Raw genomic sequence first — 22305 nt, 5'->3', positions numbered from 1 at the left:
CATTCAGGTTGTCAGCTGACATACTTCTTGGTGCACATAAGGTCGCTGAACCTCGACCTGACCGACTCTATCAATCCCAGGTTATAGCACCACAACCAAAAGCTTGTACAGAAGGCACTAGGCATGATGGGTAGGGGTGGGAAAATTGAATCGAAAAATTGGATATCGGGATTTTTTTCTTCACAATTCGAAATAAATTTTTTTGTTTTAAAAAAAAAAACAAAACAAAAAAAAACGATTTTTTTTTTCAAATAAATAAAATGAAAGCACTATAAAACTTTTTGTCATTTTTATTGTTTTTTATTGAGTTTTTTTTTACTTGTCTTCTTGGGCATTATAGCAGCAGAATGACGGTCTAGTTACTGTGTTGTTTTTTTTCCTCATTTAAATCAAGTAAAATGACGAGAGAAAAAAAAAAGTTTTATACATTTTTTTGTTTTTAATCTACAAAAATCAGCAATATTGGATAATTGTGAGAATCGCAATTTAAATCGAATCGGCACCCAAAAGATCAAAACAAAATCAGGACAAAAGCATATCGTCACAGCCCTAATAATGGGTGCATCACGTCATGTGCCTCTCTTCATACTCTGATGGTCTGATGGTCACTGTGCAACTGCGTAAAAATCAGGACTCATCAGTCCACATGATCTACATCCAGAGTCCAATCTTGATGCTCCCAGCAAACTGAAGCCTTTTTTCCTAATTATCCTCCCTGATAAGTGGTTTTCTTGGGGCTATGCAGCTGTTTGATGCCAATCCCTTGAGATCCCATCACATTGAATGTGTGCAAATGCTTTTCCTTTCGTTCATAGCTGTGAGTTTTAATGTTGTTTTTATTATTTGACTTCACTAAATATGTAAACAACCATAGTTTCCCACTATCCTTCCAGTGTCTAATAAAGCATTGGACAGTTAAGCTAATTTTAGTTTCACCAGATATTTTCTTTGCTTGATGCCGATTAATGGACCCTTCTGAAACCTATCAGCATCTTTCCCACCCCCATACATTTAGTCTTCCAACATGGAGGTGAAAGAAATGAGAAGCTACCCACTGCATTAGCCGAACACTGCTAAATGTAGCATGCTAAACCTTTAAAGGGACTGACCTCTCATCGGGTGAGTCCACATGAAAGGTTCTCTCGATGACAGTGGTCCACTGGAGGCAGCGTATGATGAAGGTGTTTGGCTTTGGCCTCTCTGTCTTCATCAGCTGACATTCTGAAATGAACGGACAGTAGGACAACAGAGTCTTTACAGGATGGCTACAGCAATGATTTTGCATTCAGCTGCATAAATAAGAAATAAAACAAAACCTCTCCTGGACTATTAATATCCCCCAGATTTCTCTGCTAACTTGACAAAAGCTTCAACAAAGGCAGAGATACGTCAAACTAAAGAAGCTTTTTAGATTTCAGAGAAAAGTCTTTAAAAACTAAGGAAAATAGTCCACTTGACATTCATTTAAACTCCTACAATCATGGAGGTATTTATTCTGAAAACATCTGTACATTAAGAAACTACAATCAACCATAACTTTGTATAGAGAACATAAACGTGTCGTTAGGTGTACGAGGGACCAGAATTTTTTTAAAACCTCTTTTTTCTGGTGATTTGCAAATAAGATTTCAAACAACAAACAACTTTATTCTCAAACTTAATAGTACAGCGAGTAGGAATCACCGACTAGCAGTACAAAGAAGCTTAGATTTGACTTCAATTCACAGCTGTGAATGGACGGTGGCTGTAAGTGACCAAAATTCTCCCAAACACAAACACGTTTTATCCAGTTGCCTCAGGCGCAGTGATGACTGCGCTACAAGAAACTTCTTCAAAATCATGTAGCATATACATATGTCTTTTTTTTTTGCATCTTTAAAGGCAATTTCTTCATCCACATGTCATCCAGCCTTTCAGAGGCCTGGTAACGTTCCATCCCGCTGATTCAGATGCGCTGGAAAAGGGTTGCACCCAAAGGTTGCAGGATAGATCTGGAGGACCAGACTTTGGCACCTCTGACCTCGAGGGTTTTCACTTCACACACAGAGCTGTGTATAATAGGATAAGTTGTAATAAAATAAAAATGGTGGCAACTGCCATGTATGTGGACCCATTGCAAGGAGATATAAATGGCTCACTCTAAGGGAATAAAGTTATTTTAGTACAGTGATCAGATACTGACACACTTTTAAATGGGAAAGTGACCTTTAATTTTATTACACCCTGAACCTTTAAAAAATTAAATCTAATCTGATATGACAAGGCAGTGCATATTTAATGTTGAACTTTCTTTTACAGTCATCTTATGTAACAATTACTACCCTTCCTGCTGCGGAGGGGGTTAAATTCTCCCTGCTGGGAAGAAGGTTTAGAGAGGTTTAAAAGGGACAGAATGAAAACTTTATCATTCCTAATACTTAATTTTTACTGTAAAGTACATAAATCATTAAAATGAACATGAAGAAAACATCCAGCTTGTATTTTAATTTGCTGGTTTAAAAATATGTCACGACTTCAGCAGCTGATGACTCAAAAAAAAAAAAAAAAAAAAAGAAAAAAGAAAAAGAAAATATCTGCCTTTTTTTGTGCCAAACGACATTATGTGTTGTATCGCACACGCATCTGGCGGCTATCCGAAGAGACACTTTCCGACAAAAACGGGCAGCACAGTAGGCCATTTTTACACAAATGCATAATACAGTACACAAACACAGAAACGTAGGCACACACAGCCAGATGGGGCTGTGAGCTCGCTGTGGGAAAGAATGCATCTTCATTGTCCCTCAGCAGTCTCTGTACTTATGGAGGACGAGAACTAATGTAAAGCAGCATCATGATCCATCTTCAGTCCTCTCTCCTGGCCTGCTCGCTCTACATACATCACCCTCTGTTTTCTCCTCCCCTCTGTTCTCCTTTTTGTCTCCTGTCACTCTGCTCAACTCCTCTCCTGCCTTCGTCTCTCCGTCCAGCTTTCTCTTCCTCCAGTTATTCTCTGTTCAAGTGTGGCGCAGCACAGCACGTCACGGCACAGCCTAAATATAGACAGGAAGGTTAATGGTAAAACTACTCAGGTCATACACACGGTGGTGCTTCAATGTAAACTCTCCAACACACACACACACACACACACACACACACACACACACAGACACAAAGAGGTTACTACCTGACTCATGAACACAGCCTGCTGTGTGCCAGAGAACAAGGTCATGCCTTTGTTGATGCCAAAAAACACTCACGCCCACACAAAGCACCATGAGTAAAAGTGAACTTCGAATGTTCGCTGAAATTGGGTTGTTTGCCACAGCAGGCAATTGTGAAATCTGTGTAGCAGTTTAGCGAGTGTGTGTGAGTGTGTGTCAAGCTTGTATGTATGAGTCCCTCTGCAGGGAACAGGCCTGTACCATCTCTGTTCCATCTGACCACTTCTGTTGTTCACACACACATAAACACACACAGGCGCACGCAAATAAACAAACACACGCGAAGCGCACACAGTGAACACACACACACCACCTGGCCTCCCAGCTTTGGGCAACAGATGTGGCGGTGCCAGCGCTGTGCCAAGCAGCCGGGGCCGGATGTATGGCCTGGCTTGTCCTCCTCGCAAACTCTTTTCCTCTTCCCTTTTTCCCTCCTTCTCCAATCCCGTCCTTGTCTCCTCCTCCCTGTCTGTTCGGCGCTGATGATGCTCCTCTCCTCCCTCACGCTCCCTTCCTCTACAGCATACCTCATCCACAAAAAAAAACAAAAAACCCTCACCCGCCATTCTCTCCATCCGTCTTCCCACTCTAATCATCCTTCCATCTCTTCTTCGTCTTTCCTCCTCACGTCTCCAATTTTCTCTTCATCTGCCCCCTCTGATCAGCTCCCATCCCTCATTCCCCATACTTGTCCTCCCTTCCGGATTCCCATCTTCTTCTCTCCTCCTCCATCCTTCGATAAACCATTTTTTATCATTTTCTCGGAGGTATCGGCTTGTATTCAACCATTCATCATATTTTCTGTTTTGGCGCTCGTCTCACATCCATTCTCTCACCCTCTCCTCTGCCTGTCCTACTTTATCGCCAGGCCTCGCCGTGCAGCTCTTTCACAAACCGACTAAACTTTTTCCTTTAGCTTCACGCTGATTTGTTTGAAATCAGTGATCACTTCCAAATTTAAGATCCGCTGCAGTATTACAGCTTCAGCTGTAAATATGGGTTTAAGGTGGCATCTGCAGTTTAGTGACCAGCAGATTATATTCAGAAAACAGTGATGTAAAGCACAAATCAGATTAAATAACTAAACAACATGTACTGATTTGTTATTAAGCGACAAATATGGTGCGATATGTTGTATCCTCACCATGTCATTGATTTATTAGGATTTTTAACGAATAAGTCAAATCACTTGTTTTCTTTTCCATAATTAGATGAAGAAAGCCACATAATCTTACTTTATTTAAGATGGATTACAGAAAATCTTTTAGTTTGAGCCAATGCAATGCAAATGTTAAGCCTATAACTATTAAAATAATAAGTACTGATGTCAGAGTAGAAATCCAGAATTTGATTATTCAAATTTTAATAACATAAAACTGTTTTTATTGAGAAGCATTACCCTTTTCCTCCCCTTCATTCATTCTTTCAAATGAATGTACACGATTTATGGAATGGAATGGAAAAAAGTATAGATTATTTTAATTGGATATATCAAATACATTATGTCAATAACACAATTCTTGACTATTAAATTGAGCTCAATTAGTCCTGTTTTTACGATTACATAAAAAAAATTTGAAAAAAAAAAAAAATCTGCATGTTGTACTGCTTGGCTGGTCTCGTTGCCTTTAAAACTTGTGTTTAGATCAAATTAAATCCAGCAGTAATGCCAGCCTTTGCTTTAGCCTTTGTCTAATGTCAGATTACAGGGCACAGTTTCAGGATTACAAGCATTTCAATCTAAAGTTAAAGGACTAAAACGGGAGGCGGAGCCTTGATCTTCCAGGCTCACCTCTGTACCTCACTTTAGCCTCAGTTTTGAAGTGGATCACACGACATCTCGGCTTTTAAAGCTTCACATATACCTCTCTGGAAAGAGCCAATCAAATCTGCCCCTTAGTCACTTATTTTAATAAACTTGTCAACTTTGTTCATTTTATACTTTTCAGCCTTTTTTAATTTTTTAATTTAATTATGACTAAAGCACTTTGGGTTGTGATGTGCAAATAAAGTTTACCCGAGTTGACTTGAGTCGCAGTCAAGAACTCCACAGACAATCTGCTTTTGCTGCATTGACAATCAGAGGTGATGCTGGTAAAGATACATTAAAATTAATCTTGTCAACTCATTATTTGTTAATTAAACATGTCAACAATGTTGCTGGGCTTGCTAATCAGCTGCCAACAGATGATCTAATGATAATGGGCAATTAGAGAATTCCACAGAGCATACCAACACTGTGCTGCACCATTTCACTGAAGCAAAATATGAACATTTCTATAATAAAGGATGAGAGAGGCGGCACCCATTTGCATGTCAAATGCAGGAAAAAGGTTATTATGATGTTGAACTGTTGAAGCGTGTAACGGCTACAAACTAATTCCATACCACATCGAATGATTCTTCACTGAACTTAAAATGCTTTTGCAGGTGTAAAAATCAGTATTGTTATGAATTATGAGCCTATAGTGAAACAGGCAGTATGTGGGGGGGGGGGGGGGGGGGGGGAATGACTAGATTCATAATGTTTATTTCAGGGGTCAACACATTCACTTTGAATGGAGTCATGTCTTGTGCTGCTTAAGTGGATTTTAGATCTGTTGCTTCGCTTTGCCACCGTAGCCTGAGGACGAAAAGTTAGAATTTTTCTGCATTTTCGAGCAATAATGGACACACCAGCTGATAAAATCGTCCTCTCTAATAATATGTTTGGTGTCATGAATGATTATCGGAAGAATTCATAGCACTGGGCCGCCCACCCATTAAGTATTAAAGCGTCTAATCCATGTAAAGTTTGAAGCATTTTATCATTTCCACCGCAATGGCAATAAAATCTGGGTTGACGGTTGAATTATGACAAGGAATGCCACAATTACTTGATTTCCCAGTTATTTACAGTATTAAACCCCATGATTAAGTAATCATTGGAACACATCAATATCTTCACTTTTAATGGGAATTTTAGGGTTACAGGAAAGGAAAAAAAATAGGTTTCATTGTGGAGGACGTCTTACCAGCCAGTAATCAGTAAAGGTAAACAGAGAGTAATTTGACTTAATGATGTTAACGTTTACCTCATGCAACACTGACATTAAGCGTTATCATATGAGCTGTGTAATTGTATCGTGTTGAGTCGGGTTGAGTTTACAGCAAAATATGAAAACTTCAGCAGCTTTCACTGGACGTTACATTATATGGATCAGAAACAGCAGGAAAAGAAGTTGTGTTTGACACAAACATAGTTGACTCAACATGATGTTGATGCTTTTAGTCATCAGTGTTTAATGGGCTGTACAGAAACATTAAATATCAGATATTTGGTCTTGTCTCTCACTGTCCCAGTATTCTGTATGTCTCACGCAGCAACTATTCAGCTGAAGGATAGCCAGATGTTTTTTCTGTGCTTTAAAAAAATTCTCTACTCGGTTTCAAAAGCAATGCTCAAAACCATTTTTATAGTGTTGTTTACAGAAAGGGCCTCTGACGTCCAGGTAGAGGTTTCGTAGCCCTCTCTGGCTTGTTTCTCTGAAAAAAATCCAGGGATAATTCGTACTTGCCCTCATTAAATACCTATAATGAGTGCTTTTATACATTTATAGCACCAAATCACTAAAACTTACAAGATTCTGGTTGTTTCTCTGACAACAATCGTAGCAAGAAAATACAATTGTGACATTCTTAGTTATGAAAAGTCATTGTAAGGAACAGATGCTGCCGTTTTCAGCGCTAATGAAAGCACTAAAGTACAGCAGAGAAGGTACAATGGCATGTGTTTGGTAAGTGTAACATACTTGCTACAGAGAAGTTATTTAGGGGGTAGGGCAGATCTGCGTCCTGAGGTTTCTCTTTGTAGCCGATGAAAGAGCCGTCTGTCTTCAGCAGGAAGTAACGAGGTCGCCAGTTCTTTATGTACTCACCTGGAAAGACAAGAACACAAAGGAAGGGAAGACAATTTTACTGAATCGTGCTCAGTCAGATGTTTGATTCAAGCACAACAGAATTTAGTTAATGAGAGAAGATAATGCTGCGGGCAGAAATGCCCTCCAGGACTATAATTATTATTCTAATCAGAATAATGTATGGAAAGTAGTATTAACAGCAATAATAATGATGTAGACTATTTTAAATACAGATTTTATTCCCGAGACAGTTAAGAGCCGCTCAACTGTCATCTGTTCAGAGGATACCGCGCTCATATACACACTGTTGTGTTTACACAAACACAGATATACACACGGCATCTCTGCAGCTCCCACAACGCTTGCCAGATTCAGATCGGATTACTGTGTTTAAAAAAAACAAAAAAAAACCCAAAAAAAAAAAACTACAAAAACATGTTTACCAGCGCGACACTCAAACTATGCATGCCAGAAACATCATCTGGCTGATACATGGGCAGGTGTTGAGGTGATGACCCCTCTGCCAGATACTCCCACACACACACACACACACACGTATTGTGCACACAAACCACTGGTCACGAGCAAAAGAGGACAAATGGATGAGAGATGAGCTGAGGTGACAAGAGATAAAACAAGATTAGAAACAGAGAATTTCTCTTCTTAGATGTCAGTAACAAACATTAACATCTGCTGTGCAGCTGGTGACAGAGTATTACCCAACTGGCTGACACAGACTGGCAGTAAGGTGGTACCACAGCTTTGCTGGATGACCCGCTGCAGGATTACACAAAGTATCAACTATTTCTACACCACAGAGGAGGAAACAGCATGGATGCATGCCTGGATTAAAGTGCACACGGGTGTGGATCCAGACAGAGTTGTTGTGATGATACCATGCGCACACACGCACTAACTCAGAGTACACAGCTGAAGTAATACTGAGACGTGCTGCTCTAATGAAAGAAACTTTCCGGAAAGCCGGGAGCTGAGTAAACATCTCACTTTCTCATTCTTCTCAACAGTAATAAAAACCACAGAAGGACACAAATATCCCTTGCATCCGAACTCCTTTTAATTAACCAGCTTTCCCTTGATGTGCACATACACTGTGTGTAAATAGTGTACAAACACTCACAGCACACACGCAAACAAGCCTCAGTAAAGGCCCTGATCACCTTGTTCGGCTAATTTGCTCTGAGAGGAGAATCAGTTGAGTGTATATATATGTGTGTGTGTGTTTTCCATTTGTGACATCCATTTAAAGAGGAAATGACAGCAGGCCGTGCTCGTTAACACATTGCAGAAAAACACCTGCTCCGCTGAAGGAACCGTGCGACTGCGGGCCCTGCCGGTACCTCTGGGTGCTGATAGTGGTGGAGATGTGTGTGTGTGTGTGTGTGTGTGTGTGTGTGTGTGTGTGTGTGTGTGTGTGTGTTTGTGTGGCAGAGGTTGCAACTGATCTGAACCAGCACATCGGGATGGAGAGAACACAAAAAAATGTCGTTTGGTGCCAGTGCCTCATCAGGACCACCAAATCACACCCCACCCTCTCCTTCATTGGTCTCTATTTTTCTCTTTTTCACAAATCCACCCACTCTCTCCTCTTTCTGCCATTTCCTTCTCCTGTTCTTTCAGAAACAAATCATATTCTTTGGATCACTTGCTACTTATAAACAGAACGTTATGAAAGGGGGCGAATGGGAGGGGTGGAGACGGGCTTAAGGAGGAAGGGAAGAAAATATATTTGACAAAATAGACAAAACAGAGAAGACGGAGAGGGGGATTTCAAGTACATAAAAAGAGAAAATGCCACGGATGCTGGTCAGACGGTGAAAACTATACAACTATACAACAACATGTTGGCTTGTAATATAAATCCAGTTGTATTAAAGAAATTTCTGCACTAAACAGTCAATATTCAGATTTTTGTTCAATGTCAATGCAAAAACTTTGGAGCCAGTTGTCAAACTTTAATGTCAGATAAGTTACAGAAGCCTTCGTTTTCACTGTAAATGTAGAAACAGACAGAAAATGGATCACCTGGAATAGAGGAAAAAACTTTTAAACTGGATTAAAGAAAGCGATGGGTTGACTATCAAACTGGATGAGGACGAGGAAAAAGTTAAACTGATAAAACTATTAGAAACTGGCCGTGATGACTGGCTTGCTGGTCCACGTCCAGTCATTTCTATGAGTCAGTTCCTAGATGAGGTGTCCAACCAATGAAAGCCTGTGGTTTGGCCACTTCATCCCTCAGCTGTCCAGTACGACTGAAAACATTTAAGCGATCCTTCTGGCCGGGCCTAGAAAGTCTGTGTGTGTGTGTGTGTGAGCTTCTGTGTGTCCACTGGGGGGCGGGGAGGGGGGCAGCCAGGGGTGGCACAGACGGAGAGAGGAGATGGACAGTTGTCCACACACGCTGTTCCAAACAAACACAGTCATGCGCACACGCGTACACGCACACACAGACTAAAACAATTCTGTTCCGACAGTTCCAATTCTCCATATGATCCAATGGTGTTCTGTCAAGCTATCCCGTCTTGGCCCTGCCTGTAATGAGTCCAGCGAGCTCTCCCACTCTGGACAGCTTGTCTGGGGAGCCACATGTCTCTAGTTTGGACTGCTGGAGAAAACAGAACAGCCGGTCTCCTTCCCACACCATCTCTCTCTCTTTCAGACTCCTCACTTCAGTTTCATTTAGTTTTCTGCACAACTTCACTTTTCCCTTTAGGCCAATTAGTAAATATTACATGACACAGTGTTTAAGACAACAGGAGTCTCTCGTTTCTTGTTAGAACAACAGGATATCAGTGAAACAAAAGAGAAAGTGGGTGATATCAAGGGTCTAAGTGGTAATGGATTTCTGGGAGACGGAAATAAACTATCTGCTGAAAGACAAGAGTTCTCAAATGCAGCATCGACTGTATCGTCATGCTTTTCTTCATGTTCTTTTTGTTAAGACATAGTAAGCTTTTATTAAGTCAAAAATATATATAAAAAATGACATGGAATATCTGCCTTTCTGCTGTAAATGTTTCAATAAATCATTTACAGTAAGAAGGGGAGATTCTCACCCCCCAGTTTGCCTTTTTAGGACTTTTTTTTATTTATAATTTTATTTCATCTTTCACAAGAAGCCCAAACTAAGAAGTGACAACGGAGCCAGACTTCTTAAAAGTCATTTTGGAATTTCTAGGAGAATTAAATCTTGTTGGCACATCCTCCAGTTGCAGCTTGTGGATTTAGCAGTAAGAGGCAGAGATGAATCAGCTGTGACTGCGTCTGTTCCAAGCTTTCTGATTGGACAATTACAACAATGCACTTCCTTACTGTCACTCAATTAGCAAACTGATTAACTATTCACTTCAGGACAAGCTGGGAGGAACGAGAGCGAACTGCAGACAGGATAAATTGGAAACAGGTATAAATAGCGATGCTGAACTTCAGCCAGCGGAACAGAAAGGAGACAAAAAACTTGCAAAAACTCTCCCCGTCTCACACCGTCTCCTTAAGGACATCAGATTTAACACGTTTTTCGCTGAGAACGAGACAGACAAAAGCCGGAAAAAAGCTGCGACTGGAAATTAAATAAATAAGTCCATAACTATGTGAGCTCACCAGCCATTTGTTAATCAACCCAAACAGGGATTTAATCTAATGCTTTGGCCAAGGCTTGAGCTGATATGCAGATGGTGCAGAGACAGTGCTGTGTGACTAGCACTCTGGGAGCTGGAGAGGTGGTGGGTGGTGGTGTTCAGAGGTAGGAAGAGGCAAGGATGAGAGTGGAGAGGAATAACACACAGACATAGCAGCTCAGCTCAGACGCAGAAATAAAGTTGCTGTAAAACAATGCAGACTACAGATACTGTACAATTACACCTACATATATAACGACAGAGAGTTTATTTACTGACAAAGGGTACAGGTTGAATCATGTAACAACAACACTGCAGTCAAACGAAAGAGTGAGTTTGAGCTGAAATGATTAACGAGCTGAGCTTCTTAGAGTCAAAGTTCAAGACACCTCCAGACACAACACTGTTCGGAGGGGCTTCACGTGTTTGGATGTGTGAGAATTAGTGGCCTGATGCTTGAGGAATAAGTATGTGAGATGTGCTGGAAGTAAAGGAAGGCTGGAGATCAGGCAGACAAATGATGGGTTAAGGAGGTGAGAGAAAGAGAAGGTAACTGGAAGTGGCACAGAGGACATTAGGGGTTAAGAAAAGTTAGGAATTAGGAAGGCATCTGTCTGATGGTCTGTCTGTGATGGCGAGAAGCAGATGAGGTTCTGTGTCGCATGCGGCTGAAGGTGATATTTTTCCAACATTTCAAGTGAACGTTTTTGAGAGAAGCCAGAGATTTTTTTAGTTGTATCCTCTTTGTTTACAAGAATATGGCCGTGTTCGTGTCCCCGACCCCGGCGGTTCTAACTCCAGTCTGCTCAGACATCTTAAGGCGAATCCAGGCTCTTCAAAGCCAATCCACTTACAGTGTATTAGTCTCATTATCACATTGGGATGGGGCTAATGCTCATGTGCGTGTGCGTAAATATTTTAAATACAGTCACCATCAGTGACAGCATGAAAGTGGAGTTGCGTAATAGTCATAAAAGTCTAGATTGTATTTTTGCACTTGCGAAATATGACAAGAACTGTTGGGTGGGGGTTTCGGGGAGGGCTTTAAGGAATCAAAGAAGTAAATTCAGTTTGAACCTGGGGCTGCAGCTGGGTTTAAAGGTTTAGTGCTGAAGTCACTGCAAAAGCCTTTGGCTCCGTCTGTGGAAAGAAGCTGCGTAGAGTCCACAGCAGTGTAGAGACGAAGAAGAAGAAGTCTGAAGTGAATTATGAAGAAGGAGATGTCTGAGCATGAGTGAGAGGACAGCCTCAGTGTAAGCTGGTAAGCCCATGCCAGCGACAGAGAGCTGGGATGGGGCGGGGTAGCCACAGAGCAACCAGATTGAGTGAAAACCCACGGGAGCATGGTCATCCCTTGGGGGCCACTGGGAGGTTTCACCCAGCCAGCTGCACACAGCCAGAGCCTCCTGGTAGGTTATGCTGGGTGCACACAAACACACACGCGTACACACAGATACGCTCGCTCATGCAGGCTGCCCTGGTGCCCCTCTGCTCCCCCAGCTGGTACAAAAGAAGGTGCTTGTACATGCACTCAAACACACACTTTGTATATTCACACTATGTTTACGGGCTATTTAGGAAACTGACTTTTACAATAAGGCTGAATATTTAAGTTACTTTATATACTTTTTCCCTTTGCATTTGTCCTCTGACCAGGATTCTTCTCCCCCCACCGTTACATCCACACGCTCTCCTAAGATGCAGTACCTTCATATTCCAGTAGATGGTGGTGGCTCCCTGGAGCATGTTGGCTATCGCCGTGACGCTGACACAGAGCCCATGAGTGAATGACATACATGCTGCAGCCAAGACGGCTCTCACCCTAATCCCCCTCACAGCACTGATGTATGTGTGTGTGTATGTGTGTGTGTGTGTGTGTGTATATACAGTATAGATTAGATTGTCTCCCGACGTGGACGTGAGCACATCCGCACCCAGACTTACAGTCAGCTTAAACCTGCATGTATGTGTGTGTGTGTTTTATATGTGTATGATGAGGCAGGGTCTATTGCTTCCTAAAGCACCACAGGATTACTGTGGTGTTAGTATATTAGCATCTTAGCTGAAGGGCTGCTGCTCAACACCACCTGTACCGAACAGGAGGCTTTGGTTACCCATCTTAACAGTGAGAGGGTGAAGGTCACTCAGCCAAGACAACTCCCATCTTGTCATCACATGTCAATACTTTATTTTGTCTACCATATAAAATATGACAACCCTAACTTATTTCCACCATATCAATATTTTTGTGGGATTTCCTTTAAAAAGGATGGAAAGCAGTGTTTCTTCCAGATTCATAGCCTTGAGATAGATGGATGGATCATCTTCAGCTTAATACATGCTGTATCATTTATTAATGGACTGTAGCTTAAACTGGTGACCTACCAATTAGTGTGAATATGATGCCTCTGATAATGACTGAATAATTAAATCATGTGACGCTACGCTCAGCTGTGAAATCACAATGCATATTTTAACTTCATCGCCGCCCTACTGTCTATAACTAACCTAAATGCTGTAATTAAAAAAAAAAAAAAAAACAACAGAAAAAAGGTTTAAATATTAAATTTCCTGATGAATATTGTCTGGTTCAGTGAAGTCACTCTAAATATTCCTTAAGCTACGATCTCAGATAACATGTTGACATTAATAAACCCTAAAGAGCATTGGTTTCATTTTAAGCTGTATAACAGCTCAGAAGTTACTACAGTGGTGGAAGATTCTGTTTGTTCGGCCGTGTGCGTTCCCGTGATGTGCATGACGTTCTCCATTTAGCACCATAGCAGGAGAAAAACTCCAGCTGCTCCTCAATGGACCACAAGATTTTTCATCTGCATTTCCCTAGGAGACTTTAAAAAAAGCAACAACTCAATTTTCGGCTGGTTGCTGGTTTACTACGTGTCCTTACTTGTTCCTATACATGCAGCATCAGAGAGCAGCCATGACATTCCATCATGTAAATCAGATAAATACCATCAGGCAGGCTGCTCGGTGCGTAGTGGTTAGCACTGTGGCCTCACAGCAAGAAGTTTGCATGTGTGGAGTTCTATCCGGGTACTCCGGTTTCCTCCCACCATCCAAAGACATACATGTTAGGTTAACTGATTACTCTAAATTTACGTTATCACTACTGCTGAGAATATGCACCCTATTGTGGAATTTCTTAAATTGTGTTGCTCTCTTGCTCTGTAAAGTTTGATCAAAACATGCAATTTAAGGCTCTCTTGTCTTTTTAATGTATCGTTCAGGCATAAAAATTTTCTGTACAGTACTTATACAACAGGGAAATGACAGAAAGGGAAATATCTTTGATAAGCAGTCACCTTTGAGGCCCTGTTTGAACACTAAACATCAAGTCTTCTCTTTGTATTATTAAAAAAAACAAAACTGTGTTACATCAAAGAAAATTTCTATCCAAGGAGGCTGTTGAAATTTAATAAGTGCCAAGAGTTTTTTTCCCCTTTTTCCCTGATAATGATGTAATTCAAAGGATTTTATGATGCCCCCTCTGCCCTGCTTACTGGATTTCTGTGCTGTGCTCTTCTGTTAGCAGAGGCCTGTCCTGTGAAGAACAGCCATTAGTGGCAGCAGTCACACCTGGGCCCAAAATGACCTCCTGTACTGTACACGAGGCCGCACTCAGTACAAGCTCTTCTATTCACACAGAGTGGTGGCTTCTCATCTTGGTTTTGCTACAATAAACAGCTCATTTCATTCAACTGATTCTGCAGACTTGCCGTACTGATTGGTTTGTATTATGACCAACCGAATATAAATGCAGTACATAAATAACAAGACAGGTCAAAGCGCTGTCATTTATGCTAATACAGTGAAAACATATTTTATCCAGATTTGTATTCTATCAAAAGCACATGTGCAAAGCTATAATGCTGAAGGCTTATCCAACATTATAACCAGACAGGGAAACTCAGGGTTTACATCTATAGTTAATCCTATCAAGAATATTAAACACAGCTCAGTCAGATGGTCTACTTCCCCTACATACATATATCCATCAAACCTCCCACACACAGCTACCGAGGCATAACACGGCTCTGAAAACACAAAGACTGCACTGTTTGGATGTCTTCTGGCATGTCAAGAAGGTAAAAATACAATCTGAGCTAACCAGTACAAAAAGCCCTTGCATTTTAACATGAGATAACATTAGGAATGCCATGCTGCTTGTGTTCAGAATGCAGTGGATCCAATGCGATTAGGGAAGACACAGACAGCCAATGAGCTGGCTAATCAAATTGCACTGATTGCTGGTATATTGCCTCCCTGTTCTCTACTTTGGATGGCACTGCATGTTGGTGCTGGCTGTGGAATTATTCATTTATTTTCCAACACTGACATCTACATTAAAGCGTTCATCCATCCATCCATTCTCCGTCACTTTTCTGGGGTCGGGTCGCAGGGGCAGCAGTCTAAGCAGGGAAGCCCAGACTTCCCTCTCCCCAGATCATGGCCAGATGACGCCAACAGGACCATGTCATCCGCAAAAAGCAGAGACCTGAGCAAGAAATTCTGTCCATAAAAGTTATGAACAGAATCGATGATAAAGGGCAACCTTGGCGGAGTCCAAGCCTCCCCGGAAACAAATCCAACTTATTGCCGGCAATATGAACCAAGCTCTGAGACCTGTCATACAGGCACCGGACAGCTCGTACCAGGGGGTCCGGTACCCCATACTCCCGGAGTACCCCCCACAGGAGCCCCCGGGGTACACGGTCGAACGGCTTTTCCAAGTCCACAAAGCACATGTAGACTGGTTGGGCAAACTCCCATGTCCCCTTCAGGACCCCAAAGAGGGTATAGAGCTGGTCCACTGTTCCGTGACCAGGACAAAAACCACATTGCTCCTCGTCAATCCCAGATTCGACTACCCGGAAGACCCTCCTCCCCAGAACCCCTGAATAGACCTTACCAGGGAGGCTGAGGAGTGTGATTCCCTGAACACACCCTCCGGTACCCCTTCTTAAAAAGGGGGACTACCACCCCAGTCTGCCAGTCCAGAGGCACTGTGCCCGATGTCCACGCAATGCTGCAGAGATGTGTCAGCCAAGACAGCCCCACAGCATCCAGAGCCTTAAGGAACTCCAGGCAGATCTCATCCACCTCCAGGGCCTTGCCACCATAGAGCTTTATAACCACCTCAGCAACCTCAGCCCCTGATATAAGAGAGTCCATCCCCAAGTCCTCCAGCTCTGCTTCCTCATCGGAAGTCGGGATGGTAGGATTGAGGAGGTCTTCGACGTATTCCCTCCATTGACCCACAACATCCCGAGTTGAGGTCAACAGCTCTCCATCTCCACTGTACACAGCGTTGATGGAGTACTGCTTCACCCTCCTGAGTCACCAGATAGTAGACCATAATCGCCTCGAAGCCGTCCAGTAGTTGTTCTCCATGGCCTCACCGAACCCCCCCACACTCGAGTTTTTGCTTTGGCAACAGCCAAAGCAGCATCCCGCTTAGCCTGTCGGTACCTATCAGCTGCTTCCAGAGTCCTACAGGCCAAGAAGGTCCGATAGGACTCCTTCTTCAGCTTGACGGCATCCCTCACAGCTGGTGTCCACCAATGAGTTCTGGGATCACCGCCACGACAGGCACCAACAACCTTATGGCCACAGCTCCGGTTGGCCGTCTCAACAATAGAGGCATGGAACACAGGCCATTCGGACTCAATGTCCCCCGCCTCACTCGGGATATGGTTGAAGCTCTGCTGAAGGTGGGAGTTGCACACCATGCTTCCCATGCTCCAGAGAGGGGCCCAGGTGACAGGCGTCAGAGCAAGGGAAAATTTCTACCAATGGTCATCATCATCATGGGGGTCACTGATGATGACGACCATCAGACCATATAAACACTTTAATGTTTATTTCCAAATTTCTCCATATTCATTTTGAAACAGGTGCAACATTTGACTGCTGCCTGAAATCTTGGGGTCATGGTGAATGACCAGTTGACCTTTAAGGTCCATGTTGCTTCAGTTGCCCGTACTTGCGGATATGCTCTCTACAACATCAAGAGAATCAGACCGTACCTGACAGAACACACAACTCAGCTGTTGGTTCAGGCACTGGTCATCTCATGCATCAATTACTGAAATTCCCTACTGGCAGGTCTGCCTGCGTGCTCTGTTAAACCTCTGCAGATGAAATAGACGCAGCGTGTCTGGTTTTCAACCAACCCAAAAGAGCTCATGTCACTCCGCTGCTAATCGCTCTTCACTGGCTTCTGGTCGCAGCATGCATCAAATTTAAAGCTTTGAGTTATTGTTTTGCAAGCCAGAAGCAAACGGCTCCCATCTACCTTCACTCCCTAATCCAGGCCTACACTCCCTCTCGACAGCTACGCTCCACCAGTGAAAGATGCCTCATGTTACCACCAATACGTAGGACTAAATCAATAGCTAGACTCTTTTCCTCTGTTGTGCCACGATGGTGGAATAATCTCCCAAACTCTGTCTGCTCTGCAAAGTCCCTGTCTACTTTTAAGGGCAAGATGAAGACTCAGCTCTTCAAGGAGCACTTCAACACTTAGTATAGCTATATTTATTGGAAAGTTGGAGAACTTAGCCCAGTTCTTTCCCATCGTTATGGTATTAATTCTTTGTATTATAGCATAGGTGATATTATGGGGTGAGATGGGAGTAAACAAAAAAAAACCCAAAAAACAAAAACAAAAAAAACCAAAAACAGTTCACTAGCACCTTCCTACGATGTCCTCTACTGTTTGATTTCGTGCTTGTGTTGTTCTCACTCATATATAAGTCACTTTGGATAAAAGCGTCTTCTAAATGACCGTAGAATAGAACAGAATAGAATAGCATAGAATAGAATAGAATAGAATAGAATAGAAAAGAATTGAATCCACAACCTCATAAAATACAGTAAAACCTGTTGAAGAGGGATCTCTTTTCAACAAAAGATAAACTCAACTGCTTTTTCTGTTTCAGCCCCTTTCAAGATTAATCTGTATATTTTTGCTTTACTATAAATAACATTCAGTGTATTTTCTGAAATCCAAACTATTCTATTCATAAATGCACCCAGCAGTACATTTATTTGAGGTTCCCCATTTAATTCTGTCATTCATATTCAAATTTTGTCTATTTCTTTGCCTCATTGGATGTGAAACCATCCAATCAAAAGAGCCAAACAGCGCAGCTGGACCAATCAGTCAATGAGAGGAGCTGTCATCAGAAGAAGAAGAAGAGGAAGGTCAGGAGACAGACACAGCTGTCTAAGTATTGCCTACAACAGACAGGCAACATGGGGGTGTGTGCATATGTGTGTGTGTGTGCATGTGATGGTGAAGCCCAACCCTGTCCAGTTGAGCAGTGGTGAACAGGTGCAACGCTTTGTGCATGGATGTGTGTGTGTGCATGTGCACCATTATTCCAGAGTGGCTCTGTATTATTAATTCAAAAATGTTGGGCTGGGCCGGGGCTGTGGGCGGCAGCTGGTGTTACGAGTGCATGCGTGTGTTTGTGTGGACAACATAAGAACCCCCCCTGGTCTTTTGTGATGCCATCGTAGTTCCCAAGAGCCACAGAGGTGCACTGGGATGTATGTCTCTTCATATGTCTGTCTGTAAACTTATACACATGCACACGCCTGCAGAGGACACATACACACAATAACCCCATCCAGCAAGCAAGAGTAAACAATCAAGTACTATACCCAAGTATTGTGAAGAGCATCACCCCCCTACCCCATATTCCCCCCACACACACACCAGCCCAGCCGCTCTTCATTCAAAGCTTCCATTCATGTGTTGCGCTGAAGGGTCGACAGTAAGTGCTCTCCACCTTGCTAACTGCTGCTCTCTGTCCTGCTTGGCTACCTATCTGTCTGTCCACCTGCCCCAGTGTACACCCATCTGTCCATCATTATGCATATGCGGCAAATCTAAAGGGATTCAATCAAACTTTGGATATTTTATTCCCTTTATCCATTTAAATGTACAAATTATTTGTTTATTTGTGGGGAAGACTTGTTGAGTGTAACCTCAACAAGTAATGACAAAGCGACCATTTTATGTTTTCTTGATTTCATGTTATTCCGTGAACTGACTCAGTAGCCTTTGTTTTACAACTTATAGCTAGGTGAAAGAACAATATTTATTACAAAGTAGATTGTCCACAATGTGTCTGCTTGTCAGTCTGTCACAGTCTGAGGTGACAGACAGCTCTATATGTCAGCTCATCTCAGGCAAACCAGTTAATGACAGCATGCCTTCTCTCTTCAACTGGCTGGAAACAGGCACTGGGAGCTCCATGATAGTTATTTTGCTTTTTTAAGAAGGCCACTGGAATAATTTGAGAAACTAAAATAACTTAAAAGTGAAAAAAAAACAAAAAAACAGTAAAGAAGCAAGTTGTCACCTAAGTATTCAACAGAAAAGACACTCAAACGACAATTTTTGTTCTTTAATAAATCCTTTTAAAAAATTAAAACAAAAAAATCTGAATTTGAAAATACTTCTATAAACACTTTTGAAGTTTAAAAAGTAAATCTTCAGTTCCACTTTATAATACCGAATGCGTGGGAACCTGAGGGCATAGACCTGCAACATAATCGAAAAGGCCATTTCCCAGGTCTTTTTACAACTCAAGATATTGTGACATTGTGTAGAAGCGCTCAAACCACGGAGCAATATCTGAATATGGCAGATGTCCGTCCTCTTTTCTTCTCTGTTCTCCCCCTCCGCCTCCTCTCATACAGCATTCTGCTGTTGAACCTCCTGTTCCAGCCGCTACACTGAGACATCTGTACCTCTCTCACTGTTTCTTTCTTTTCCATCTCATCTTTCCTCTTGAACACATGCATGCACACATACACACACACACACACACACACACACAATGATAGAATTCTTTCCTTGATGACAGATGGCAAGTCATCAATTGTACAGCATCAGCCTCTCAAAACAGACACACAAACCGCATGCACACGCGAACACAGAAACAAACACCACCTCTTTGTCCTCCTGTCCCTTTGTGCCCAATCCCCTGTCAGATGCCTTGATTTCCTTCTTACTGAGAGTATACATTTGTGTGTGAGTGTGTGTAAGTGTGTGTCCCTCTCTACCTTGGTATATTAAGCACTAGTTTAATGAGAGCATAGTGAGGAGCGGGCACAAGCCAGTGGACCATATGGGGGCCATTTAGCCCCCTCAGAAGATTGAGCCAAGCCTCGCTGACATGATTACCACTGCCGTCCGCTGCTCTACACTAGTGTCAGATTGGGAATGGGGAATTTTATCATGAACAGCTAATTAATGATTGGAGCTTGGCAACAAGAGATGGAGGGGGCTGAGGGAGGAGGAGAAATTCTGCCACTGCTTGGTCTCCACTTCCTCTCCGTTTTTAATCAGGCCAGCAATTGAAGTTTTGCTAAACATAATACATGTGCATAAGATGAACAAAAGAAAATGAAATTAAATCGAAGAATTATTTGTTTATTTATGAATTTACAAATATCTAAGAGGGAGATGACGATGTTATAGTAGTTTTTTGTGGGTTTTTTTTTTTTTTTTTTTTTTTAAATAAAAGGAAAAAAATCATTAGAAGAAGATGAAGGTGCCATGCTATGCCATGTTCCACAGGGTGGCGACTGATTGCAGGAATGACTTCCGGTACGTTTCTTTCTTGAATTGGAATTGTTTCCTAACTGTGTTGTGTAAAGGATGCATAAAATCGTCCATTATTTTCAGCAGCCTGTGCAGCAGCCTGGATAATCAGCTCCAGCGGCTCCAAAGTTAACTCCAGCACACAACCAGTGTTCTTGATCAGGTTGTTCAGTGTCTTTAAGTCCCTGGCTCTGATGCTGCTGCAGATGGCTGCAAAGCTGATTGAACTTTCCACAACAGACTTATGGAATATATGCAACATCTAGGTGAAGACACTCAATGATCTTAGCTTCCTTAAGAAGTAGTCAACTCTGTCTGTTCATGTAGATGACCTTTGTGTTGCATTCCCAGTTGCTTTCTAGCTGAACTCCAAGTTACTCTCCACCACCACCTCTTCTCCAAGGATTTATTCCTGTTTCTCCTGAAGTCAACAACTGTTTTGTTTGTATTTAAGATACAAAGTGCAATGGGTCCTTAAAGATGTTTGCTGGCCAGTTGAGGTACACAATTAACAGTCTCTGAAGAACGTTCATGATGCGAGATGTTAGTGGTCTTTTGGTCCAGATTTTTTAGTGACTGGAACAAGGCAGGACATTTTACACAGCCAAAGAACCGTTTTCTAACTCAGAAACTCAGCCGGAGTTTAAAAGGTGCTGAAGAATTCAACATAGTTTTTCTGAGCAGGGGGGCTGCTCAGAACTGGGGCTGACACCAACTGGACCTGCAGTCTTGTTCTGGTTCAGTTTTTGTAGTTGTTTCTTCACCTGACTGCAGGAGACAGACAGGCTAGAAGGTGAAGCAGAAGTGGTCTCAGTTTGTTCTGAGGTGTTGGGAGATTAAGTTGTGTTAAGGTACATCACTGAGTTGCAGTGTGATGGAGTGGAATTGTGACAGGAAAGGTGTGGGCTTATGGAGCATGTTGCGCTGGAGGCAAGGAGGGATCTTCTTCATTCCCAACCGCTGGAGCTGCTTTCTAACTTTTTCCTGTTCTTACACTTCTTCATCTTTGTTTTAAGTTGTTTTTGTGTCCTCCTCAAAAATATCCTGTCTCCATCTGTGAAGTCTTTCTTTGTCATGTTTAGCAGCTTCTTCAAATCAATGGTCATCCAGAGTTTGTTGGGAAAGCACCCCACTGTTCACACTGGCACGATGCTGTCCACACAGAAGTTGATATAATCTCTCACACACTCAGTCATGGCCTTGATGTCCTCTTCATGTGGTTTACAGAAGGCATTCCAATCTGTGACCTCAAAGCATCACCAGCTTCATTAGACCACATTTTAATAGTTTTTGTGATGACTAGTTAATGCAGAATGATGAGTTTGTAGTTGGAGGCGAGAAGAACCAGATTATAGTATGATCTTCTTTAAGAATGTGCTGCAGAAGAACTGTTAGCAATTTTAACATTTGCATCAAATAAACCACCATTTATTTACTTTGTTAAATCAACAAATTGTTGGATCGTTGGTGTTGCAGAGAAGCATGTGTTAAGTCTCCAAAGTGCATGGGTTAGGATGCGGTTTTTAGCCAAGCAACAGTGGAGTTGATGACGTCACGGGCAGTGTCTTCAGCGGTACCAGGTATGATATACACAGATTTCTCTCTGTAAATAGTATGAATGAAAAACTCATTGCTAACAGTTCAATGCCCCTTATGTAGAAGTACAAGTCCATTTATATCTTCAAGTGATCCTCACGTCCAGGATGGCACAAGCGGTGGTTAAAAAGCAGAGCAATTTCAGGAGTCCGGGGTGTGTGCATGCAGCCATGTCTTGGAGAAGCCCATGATGTTGCAATCACTGTATTCTTTTGAGACCTTGTTAGCCCTTTGAACTCATCCATTTTGTTAGCTAGCGATCTCACCATACCCATCTGAATAGTTGGAAGAAATGCTCAGAAATTTCACCATTTTTCTCTCTGTGTTGC

The 22305-nt window shown here is 42.2% G+C and overlaps 1 protein-coding gene across 3 annotated transcripts in view; it reads right to left on the bottom strand.

Moving 5' to 3' along the window:
• The window catches only part of akt3a (v-akt murine thymoma viral oncogene homolog 3a), a gene marked incomplete at its 3' end in the record, with an annotated part of 57272 nt that overhangs the window by 21974 nt on the left and 12993 nt on the right, over nt 1-22305 (bottom strand). For all 3 annotated transcript variants that reach the window (XM_079248527.1, XM_079248529.1, XM_079248528.1), the window contains exons 2-3: nt 6995-7120; nt 1110-1221 (exon numbers count right to left, since the gene is read on the bottom strand). In XM_079248527.1, coding sequence (XP_079104653.1) covers nt 1110-1221; nt 6995-7120 — 238 coding nt within the window. The remainder of the gene's footprint in view (nt 1-1109; nt 1222-6994; nt 7121-22305) is intronic.

The sequence above is a fragment of the Telmatherina bonti genome, assembly GCF_933228915.1.
Source record: "Telmatherina bonti genome assembly, chromosome: 11".
In the NCBI taxonomy this organism is placed as follows: Eukaryota; Metazoa; Chordata; class Actinopteri; order Atheriniformes; family Telmatherinidae; genus Telmatherina; species Telmatherina bonti.
This window is presented reverse-complemented; position numbering and strand designations above follow the sequence as displayed.